The following is a 9,828-nucleotide window of genomic DNA, read 5'->3' on the forward strand; positions in this document are numbered from 1 at the left end:
CAGCCAGCCCAATTTACATTGATTAAAGTCAATTGAATGGACAAGGAAATGGCCTAGCCAGTTCTATATATATCAATACAGGGAGAGAGGGACAAGTTTATCCACAATGGAGATAGTGGCTCCTCTTTTCAAGGAGAGTAGTCTCTGGTTCCCCCCAATAAAACACTTCTTTCACCTTTCCGTTCTTCAGCTCCACTAACTTATGATTCAAGTACAGAGTAATCTCAACTTGAAGTTTATGTGCCTAGAGCTTTTGGAATTGTGAAAAACCATCAATTTTATATATGGTCAGAAAAAAGCCTGTAAGTGCTTGGCTTTGTGGTTTAGGCCTCAATTGCTATTTCCCCCACAGTTGTGTAGTTTAAGTTATAAATATTGTTAATAAAACCTTAGAAGGTGAAGGGTATGTTTTTTTTTTTTTTTTTAACTTTTAGAGACATGGTCTCACTATTGCTGTTGAGGCTGATCTTGAGCTCACTTTATAGCCCAAACTAGTCTCAAGCTTGCAAAGATTTTCATGTTTCATGTTTCATGTTTCCTGAGTGCTGCTTTTAAAGCCAGACACCACCACACCAGGCTGGAGAATTCCTGTTTCATGGCTCCCATTTCTCAGTGGGTTCAGAGTTCAGGGTGCTCAGTTGGAAATAGGTCTGTTGCTCTCACCTTGCTTCATCTGGGCACTAGCAGACAGTCTTCCTGGTCCCTTAGAAGCAGCAGCAGTATTTTGGGACCATGAGAACATACTGATTTGGACAAACTGAGGCCTCTGCTACCCTTGTCAGATCAGGACTGGCAGCACATTGGTTTCTTGATGGGTATGAATAGGTGTCTCAGCCTGGCCTGAAAGGATGTCTCTTTCCACAGTGTTTCCACAGCACCTCTGGCACACCAGATTGACCAGGATGAGCACCCAGTTCCCACACAGGCTACAGAAACTTGCAATTCAGAGTCTTCTGACAGATAAGGACTTGGCCATATGGGCCGTAGAGGATTTGCCAGGGGAGCTCTTCCCACCAGTGTTCATGGAGGCCTTCACCAGGGGACATGCTGAACTCCTCAAGGCCATGGTGCTGTCCTGGCCCTTTCCCTACCTGCCCCTGGGAGCCCTGATAAACATCTGGAAAGCAAGGAAGTTAAACACTCAGGTGGATGTTGACCAGGTGCAGAACAGGATGTTACAAGCTGTTCTGGTTGGGCTCGATGTGTTGCTGAGCCAGAAGCTTGGTTCCAGGTGAGTGTAACCAAAGTGTTCTTCAGGGAGGGCCATGGGATTTGAGTCAGGGACTGAAAGTCCCAGGGAGAGTAGGGGCTTAAGGGTGAAGCAGAGGCTTCTGAATGTGACAGGATCAGAGAAGCCTTGAGCATTGCTGAGTCAGCTGGGCATGAGCTGCCAGAAGGGCAGGACAGCTAATGCTAGATGCAGCAGTGAAAGGAGCAAGAAGTTCCTGGCTCCTTCCACAGACACCAGGAGTAGGGATGGAAAAAGGGGGACCAGAAAACTGCAGAATAGAGAAAACAGGAAGTGACCTCAGAGATGATTAAATCACAGGAGGAAACGGGTCCAGTCCAAATTCTCAGATTCCTTCCTGGTTCCCCCACAGGAGGCTGAAATTGCAAGTGCTGGATATGCGGGACATGCACCAGGACTTCTGGAAAGTCTGGGCTGAAAACCAGTTAGAAGCGTGCTCCTCAGAAGTCAGGAGGAAGACAAAAACAGAGAAGACTCTGCCAAGGGTAGCAAAAAAGCAGCCTCTCAAAGTGATGTTAGATCTGTGGCTCAGTGAGTTTGGCATGGATCCATTCCTAATCTCCCTCCTCCAGTGGGTCCAGAAGAGAGAAGGCCTGGTGCAGCTGGAATGTACAAGCCTGAGGATCACAAGCAGGTGCTTTCAAAAGATCACTCAGCTCTTTGAAAGCCTCAACCTTGATTTGGTGCAGCATGTGGATGTGGGTCGGTGGGAAATCTCCACCCTGGCTCATTTTGCCCCTTACTTAGGCCAGATGCAAAATCTCCACACACTAATGCTTTCTGACATTTCTATGCCTGGCCTTATTTCCCCAGAAAAGACAGAGCAGATGATCTCCCAAATCACTTCTCAGTTTATGAAGCTTCACTGTCTGCAGGAAGTTTATGTGGACTCTCTGTTCTTCCTGGAAGGCCACCTGGACCAGGTGCTCAGGTAAGATGTGAAGCTCTCTGTGCAGAGTCACAAGAGTCTTTGTCTGTTCTAGACACATTAGAGGATATGGACAGTGTGCAACCACGGGATATGTGACAGAGATCAAACACTGTAGAATCAACACATTGCCTTTTTCACTCCTCATTCCTACACCAGCATGTCAGATAGCCACGCTACATGGGTATCCGGACTGCAAAGGGCCACTATGCTAGGATATTGCAAGTCAGTGGCCAGATACATGCAGGCAGGAGTGTGCTTTATCCCTCAGAAAGCACATCAAGAGTAAGGTGCTGAGTAGCAGCCAAGGCATATGGCACCAAGGAAAGACAAGAATTCACACTTCACAGTGTGTGAGCTACTTGCTCAGAAGATGTATGAGAGACAGTGAGCCCACCGTCCTGTTCTCCACTGGGAAAGGCTGCTGTTTGACTCCATCATAGGCTTCACAAACTCAGCTGGATGTCACCCTTCTTTCCCCTATGCCTTCCTCATCCCAAACATTGGTTTCCCTCTCCTCCACTCTTCTGTGTCATGCTAGTCTTCTTCCCATTTCCTCTTCCTGCCTTGCATCCAGTCCAGTCCCTACTCCTAGTGTCTGTGGGAGGAGACAGGGCCTTGCTGCTCCCTCCATTGCTGCCTCCCCATCCCCTCCATCTGCAGTCAGTGAGGCTGAGCAACACCCAATGTTTCTCTTATCCTCCTGGCAGTCAGGATCAGAATCCTCTCCTGCCAGCTGGGGTAATTACCAGAGTTAAAGGGCAGGAGTCTCAAACATATGGCAAAGAGCAATGCAGGACTGGAATAAGGTCACAGCCTCTGCTGACAGCCTTTTTAGCCACCGCACTGGATGTGGTTAGTCCTTCAATGATTTTTCCTTCCTGCCTGTCTCCTGCTCCCGCAACAGGAGAGGGCTGTGGTTTTCTGCTTAGGAGAAAGCAAAGGCGACTTCAGAGACTAGTAATGGGAAGTGACCTCAGTTTAAATTGGGGTGACTCTAACGACACTGGGATTACCTTGGAGTTGTTCCCTATGAACCACTCCTTTTCACCTCCAATGGCTGGATCTACCTTTTTGTTCTCTCTCTAGGTGTCTGATATGCCCCTTGGAGACCCTCCGGTTAAGTTACTGCCAGCTTTTAGACTCCGACTGGAACCAGCTGCCACACTGTCCAAGTGTCAGACACCTGAAACACTTGGCTCTGTATGGTTTGGACCTGACTCATAAGCTTGATTCCCTTAGATATCTCCTGGAAAACATTGCAGCTACTCTCACCACCCTACACTTGCAGGTCTGTGGAATCATGGAAGCTGAGTTCTTGGACTTTTTGCCTGCCTTGAGTCACTGCTCCCAGCTCACTACCTTCAGCTACGTGAGGAACTCCATGTCTCTGGCCACCCTGGAGAGCCTGCTGTGCCACACTGCCAGGCTGAGCAACTTAACACTGGAGATGTACTCACCTCCTGAAGAAGTTTACAATCCCTGGGACTATGTCCACCCACTGAGACTGAATCATATGTGGGAGGTGCTAAGGAGGGCTGTGAAGCCATTGAACCATCCCAGGGTGGTCTGGTTTTGTGCTGCTCACTGTGGCATCTGTTCAAACTGGGACATCTATAAACTGCACACTGCTCCATGTTTGTCTTGTGTAGCTATCTAGTGGTACCCTCACACCCTATTCTTCCTTCTGGGCACCAGGAGCACAGAGCCTTGGGTTCATTCTGACTGAGAAAGGACAAATAGCGTAACAATCAGCAGCTACCTTCGAGAATCCTTTGGCTATTGATTTGAGAAGGGAAGTGACCTGTGTGGACCTGGATGTTAGGCAAGATCTAAAATGGGAATTTGAGTTTGTAGATGTAAATTAAGGCTTGAGATAAATGTACGGATTAATATAAAGGAATAATCAGAAATAAAGAGAGCTGCCTGTGAACAATGTGGTTTACTCCATGATCATGTTACTTTGTTTCCAACTTAGAGCTCATTAATTTCAGTAAATGAAAAAAAGCCCTGAGCTTTCTGATCAATGAGGTCTGGCCTCGAGAACTCATAGCAGCTAATGGAGATATTCCATAGTGCTCATTCCCTCCCATTCTTAAATAGTTTTCTCTAGTGATGCATTATCTCGAGATTACTTTGCTTTTCTCTCTTCCCAATACACCCATGTTACATGGGAGTCATCTTAGGGTCTCACTGAAGGACATCTAGAAAACATTTTTGTATCCAGACAAATTCCTTCTAAATTGTCTGGGTTGGGGTAATACTTGCAATATTTTGTGCTAATGATCCAGAGTGCTGTGAGGAAAGATGTGGGATATTATTCTCAGATATTTTCTGTTCAGTATTCTGTGGCTCTTTTTCTTTTGTTAATCCAAAAGACTGTCAAAATGAAGTGCACTGCAGGCACTGAATCTCTAGAGTAGAGTTCCTGTGGATATTTCAGGAGATGAACTCATGTACATGCCTGTTACAGAAGGCCATGAAGACTCTATAATGTTACATGCCTTTGACATTTGTTTCTTCAATTTTGTAATATAAGAATACTGCCACTTAGGAAAGTCTCCCTAGAATGATAGAAGGTAAGATGTTGTGGCCATATGATATTTCCACTGATATTATTCAGGGGCCTTGAAGGAATGATCAAAAATATTTTTCCCACACTGCACACAGCTGTTATTTCATATGTACCTGCAATAGGGATTGGAGTAAAGAGCATAATGGTTGGAAGTGGACGGGAGAGGAGTATCCTAGAGCTAACAGTGCCAGATGTGTGGCTTTGAGACTATCAAGCACAGAGATATTGGTGCAAATAGAGAAGGCCTCCACCAGAGACATGTCAGCAACCTTGTTCCACAGTTAGTCTAATGGATCACAAGGGGTCTCCTGAGCTCAGCCTCAACAGATGCATCTTCCTGGATGTCCACAGGATGCTTGTTCTTGCAGATCCATCATGATGAGTGCACTGCTTCTCCATGAACTGCCAAGCAGGACATGCTCAACAGTGAGACCACAGCCTGCACTGCTTTTCAGGGCCTTCTCACCCTGATCTCCCATGACATATTCATGGACACATTCATGGGGGACCAAAATGAGGTTCTGAATGTGATGGTGCATGCCTGGTGTTCCCCTGCCTCCCTTTGGGGTCCCTGCTGGAAATGAGGAAACTAGTGAGCTCACAACCTGAATTAGTAAAGTTCCTGCTGGAGAAGATAAACTTAAAGACATGGAGAGTTGTGCTGGATGGGCTAGATACACTTCTTGCCTCAAAGAGCTGTCCCAGGGGAGCATGGGCCAGGTATTGTGGAGGGAGGGCACAGGGAGCAGAGGAAATAACAGTGGGGATAATGGAGAATGGGGGGGCAGAGGTGTGGGCAGCAGCTGCTGATGCTATGACAAGAGGCTCACAGAGACCATGACCGTGGCTGAGAACCATCTTGGAAGGGGCCTCCTGACTGCAAAGCTGTGTGTGCTGGCCATGCAGATCATGGGAGGAGCCTGAACCTGCCTCCTGCCGCAGGGACTCGAAGTGGAACCAGGGCATTTGCTATATGTCAAGGGTACAAAAAGGAAGGCAAGAAAACTAAAAGAGCTGCCAATACACAGAAAGCAGAAGAGAAGCCCAGGTTGGAAGTTGAGTCTTTCCTCAGTTCAGGGTCTGCCTCCCTTTTCATCCACAGCAGGTGGAAACTGCAGGTGCTGGATCTGAGGGACATGCACCAGGACTTCTGGATTGTGGGGCTCAGAGCCATGGCTCGTACCTGGACACCAGATAATGAACATAGGGACCAGAAAGTGGATGACCATATGGTGAAGGTGATGACAGAGCTTTTCAGCAAGAGCAGGACCCTCAGTGGATTTCAAACCTGTCTTTTGATTGGGTCCAGCAGAGAGACATTTGGTCCACCTGTGCTGTAAGAAGACAGAGGTGTATGAGGTGCCTTTTGATACCTTCCTGGATGCCCTCAAGATGTTTGAGCTGAACTGTGTTCAGGAAGTAGAATTTGCTACTTCTTGGGTATGAGAGACCTGGCATCATTGGCTCCTTACCTGGGCCAGATGAGAAATCTTCAAAAACTTGCTCATTCACTAATGGGTATTACAGGACTTAATATGCACTGCAGAGTATGTTGATTAACTCATTCTTCACCTCTGGAGAGCAGACTGCCTACAGGAGCTCTAGGTGGACTGTGCCTGTTTCCTCAGAGGCCATCTGCAACAGCTACTCAGGAGAGGAGAGTGCAGAGCTTTCCCTGCAGATCCCAAAAATACTTGGCATTTTGGGGATAAGAGTGGACACGTGTGGTCTTCTAGTTATTTGTGAAATAAATGTGTTGGGGACACTAGAGTGTCTGTGGATTGTTGTGTTCTGATTATATCTGTAGCAAGTTGGGGTAAACTCCGAACATTAAATAAGATATACTAAGCTAGCCAGTCTAGAAAACGTACGATGTTAACTGGCCAGCTGTTAGGATCAGATATACAAGGGACAAGACTGTTGAGCTCTCCTTGCGAATCATGTGTAAATTGAGAGGCCAGGCCAGGCATGATTGAAACACCTGGGACTCAGCATTTGGGAGCCTGAGGCAGGATTGCAAGTTTGAGGCCAGTGTGATCTACAAAGTGAGTTCAAGCCCGGTCTTAACTGCATAGTGAAACCCTGTCTCAAAAAGATGAGACAGAAAAACAAGATGAGAGAATCTAGAAAGGGAAAATAGTAACAGGGTCTTTGCTGAAGACACAGATCTGCCTGAGGCCCACAAGGTACAATCCCAGCCCACGTGGTCAGAACTTGTGTGCTTCACTTTTCTGCTTGTCTCCTGTGCTAGCCTGGGCAGGGCTACAGTTTTCCACTTGGCAGCATAAAAGGAGGCTTCAGGGACTAGGGACTAAGCTAGTTACACCAAGGAAGTGACAGAACTTAGATGAATATATCTCAAACTGCTGCTCACTGTTTGGGCCTAACGATGCACAGTGTAATCACTATCATCACTCTATTTAATTCTGTTATGAAATTATGAAAACATTGTTTTATTTTTCATGGACTAAAACTGTGCTAATCCTGTGTAAAACACTCTTGCCCTTCTGGGGACAAATAAAGCCAGAATTTCCTCCCTGCAGAAAATCACACTGCACCTGTGGGATACTTGCCACGTTCTATTTCATTCAACTGCCCATTTTTATTTCTAAATTTGCTGTGAAAACTTTCAAACCTTCTCCTGTGGCTTTTCCCCATCTTTTTAGGTCATAGGTTGTCCTGGGTCATCCTCAGGAGGCCCATGATGGAGGTAGCACCCCACAAAACCAGCCCCCATCTCATATGTATTTGAGGCCTGATGCCTTTGACCTTAGCCCTGAGGGTGAGTTCCAGCCTCATGGTGCCTCTTTTTTCCCTGAGGATATGTCTTTTCTGAGGTTTTCTGTTTCATTTTGCCCCGTCTTTGAGACAGAGTCCTGCTACTTACTTCAGGCTGGCCTTCAACTCACTAAGTTGACCCTTAATGCATGCTGAATCTCTTGCTCATCCTCCCAAATCCTGGGATTATAGACATTATGCCAACATCCTTGGCATGGTGCGGTGTTTTCCCTTTTGTGTGTGTGTTTCTTCTTTGTTAACTTGTTTATTTGAGTTTTGTTTGTTTGCTTGCTTGCTTATGGTTTTTTTCAGTTTTTTTGAGACAAGAATTTACTATGGGGGCTGGGGATTTAGCTCAGTGGCATAAGCACTTACCTTGCAAGCAGGCGGTCATGAATTCGATTCCCAGTACCAATTAAAAAAAGAATTTACTATGAATCTCAGTTAGACTTCAAGAATCTTCTTAATTAAAAAAGAATTGTCTTGTCTCTGCTTCTCAGGTGCTACACTAGCATGCCTGAAACTGCTTGTCTTAGGAAAGGCAAAATACCAGAGGCAAGAAGAATGTGTTGCTGCAAATCTATTACCACAGCTCTAGGAGGCTGAGGAAAGAAGACGGTGAGGTGGAAACCTAGCTGAACCATCCAGCAGGTTCCAGCCCATCCAGGTCTCTATATTGAGGTTCTGATTTAATTTTTTTTTATTTTAAAAAGCTATTTAGTCACATTTAGTATTAAGAGATTTCTGTTTGCTTGTTTGTTCTTATGAAGTACTAGGAGATTTTTATCATATTGTATACATGGATGATTCACTGTCTTCATAAAGGGGTTTATCTCAAGTGTCCTAGGTTGCTTTGTTTCACTGAATACTTAAGTTTCCAATACTTTCTTTGTCTTTCTTTCTTTCTTTCTTTCTTTCTTTCTTTCTTTCTTTCTTTCTTTCTTTTCTTTCTTTCTTTCCTTTTTTTCTTTCTTTATTGTTATTTGAGACAAGGTCTCACAATGAAGCCTATGCTTGCCTCTAACTCATGGCAATCCTCCTGTTTCAGAATCACAAGCACTGAATCTACAAGCATACACCACTACACCCAGCTTCAATAACTCTTGAGTGGTTTTGTTTTGTTTACTTGAAAGAACCTTTTGCTATAAAATTCAGTCTGGCCTTGAGCTTGAAATGGAACCAAGGCTGGCTTCATACTCTCAATTTTGGGACTTAGTCTCATGGATGGTTAGATTCATAGGACTTTGCCCACTCACGTGCAAATGCAAAGAGAATGACATGCAGAAGAACCAGCCTGCATAATTGAATTAAGGTAGCATTTGAATGTTTTCAGGAGGCTGTTGCTTCAGTTTCTGATATGTAAACTTTTGTGCCCTGGGAATCATAGCTTCTTGCTTTGAGGCTGGTACTCAGTCGACATCCCTGGAGCTGGCTAGATCTTTTACAGAGAGCACTAGGTGAGGAATCAGAAGAGTTAAAGGAAGCAGTTTGGCCTTAAAGATTACATATCAGTATTTAGTCTGGCCTTACTGGCATTGCTTAGAGCCAATTGAAGGGAAAAGGAAATACCATAGCTGTCTTTCTGGCAGCTAAGCCATCACAGGGAGAGGTCTTCCCACGATATCTCTCATCTTTCCCTACTAGGAAAAGCCAAATGGCATGGGTTGAGATAAGCACGTGCTCAGAGACTGAAGATGAACAAGGACCAGAGGGTAAATGCATGACCTTCCCTGTGCCCAATGGTCCTGAGTAAAAGGTAACAAATGTCAGCTCCCTGCTGATGACCCAGGAGCTGTCTTTGGTCAGCGGCCCGGAGCCAAGACATCAGCTCTTGTCAAATCAGGACAACTATGCACAGCCAGGGGATGGCAGCCTGGCAGGCTTCAGCAAGATGAGGCTGTTTAATGACTTGGGCTATGGCACCGTGTACAGGAAAAGCTGAACACAAGCATCTTTTACTTGTTTATATCCTTCATAACAGGGCCCAGCACTCTCCATCTTTCAATTTACTCCCTATTACTGGTAACAAGGAGCAGGACATGGGGTACAAATGATACTCATCTTTTACATGTGGCCATCCTGGTATTCAGTGTAACATAAAAGGCAGAGCTTTGCAGGCAACATGGGTTGGATGCAGGGAGCTCAAGGCTGGATTCACCACCAGTGATCCAAAGATACCAAGTTCCAAGGGGTAGGTTTTGCTCATCACCATTAGGTAGTTAAATGTCAATGTGATGCATTTTTACATACATCCCAACTTTTTACATTAGTTTTCAAAAATAGCATCTATGAAATGCT

At 45.4% G+C, this 9,828-nt stretch overlaps 1 protein-coding gene across 1 annotated transcript; it reads left to right on the forward strand.

Annotated features, from left to right (window-relative positions):
* Positions 1 to 902: 902 nt before the first annotated feature.
* Positions 903 to 9,472, forward strand: LOC100720252 (PRAME family member 25-like). Its single transcript, XM_013153810.1, has 6 exons — positions 903 to 1,231; positions 1,602 to 1,780; positions 2,063 to 2,180; positions 3,267 to 3,695; positions 5,858 to 5,990; positions 9,320 to 9,472. Exons 1-6 carry the CDS (start codon positions 903 to 905, stop codon positions 9,470 to 9,472), a joined length of 1,341 nt encoding a protein of 446 aa, XP_013009264.1.
* The last annotated feature ends 356 nt before the right edge of the window (positions 9,473 to 9,828 follow it).

The sequence above is a fragment of the Cavia porcellus genome, unplaced genomic scaffold (genome assembly GCF_034190915.1).
Source record: "Cavia porcellus strain 051 isolate PalLab524CR breed Dunkin Hartley unplaced genomic scaffold, mCavPor4.1 scaffold_25, whole genome shotgun sequence".
Classification (NCBI taxonomy): Eukaryota; Metazoa; Chordata; class Mammalia; order Rodentia; family Caviidae; genus Cavia; species Cavia porcellus.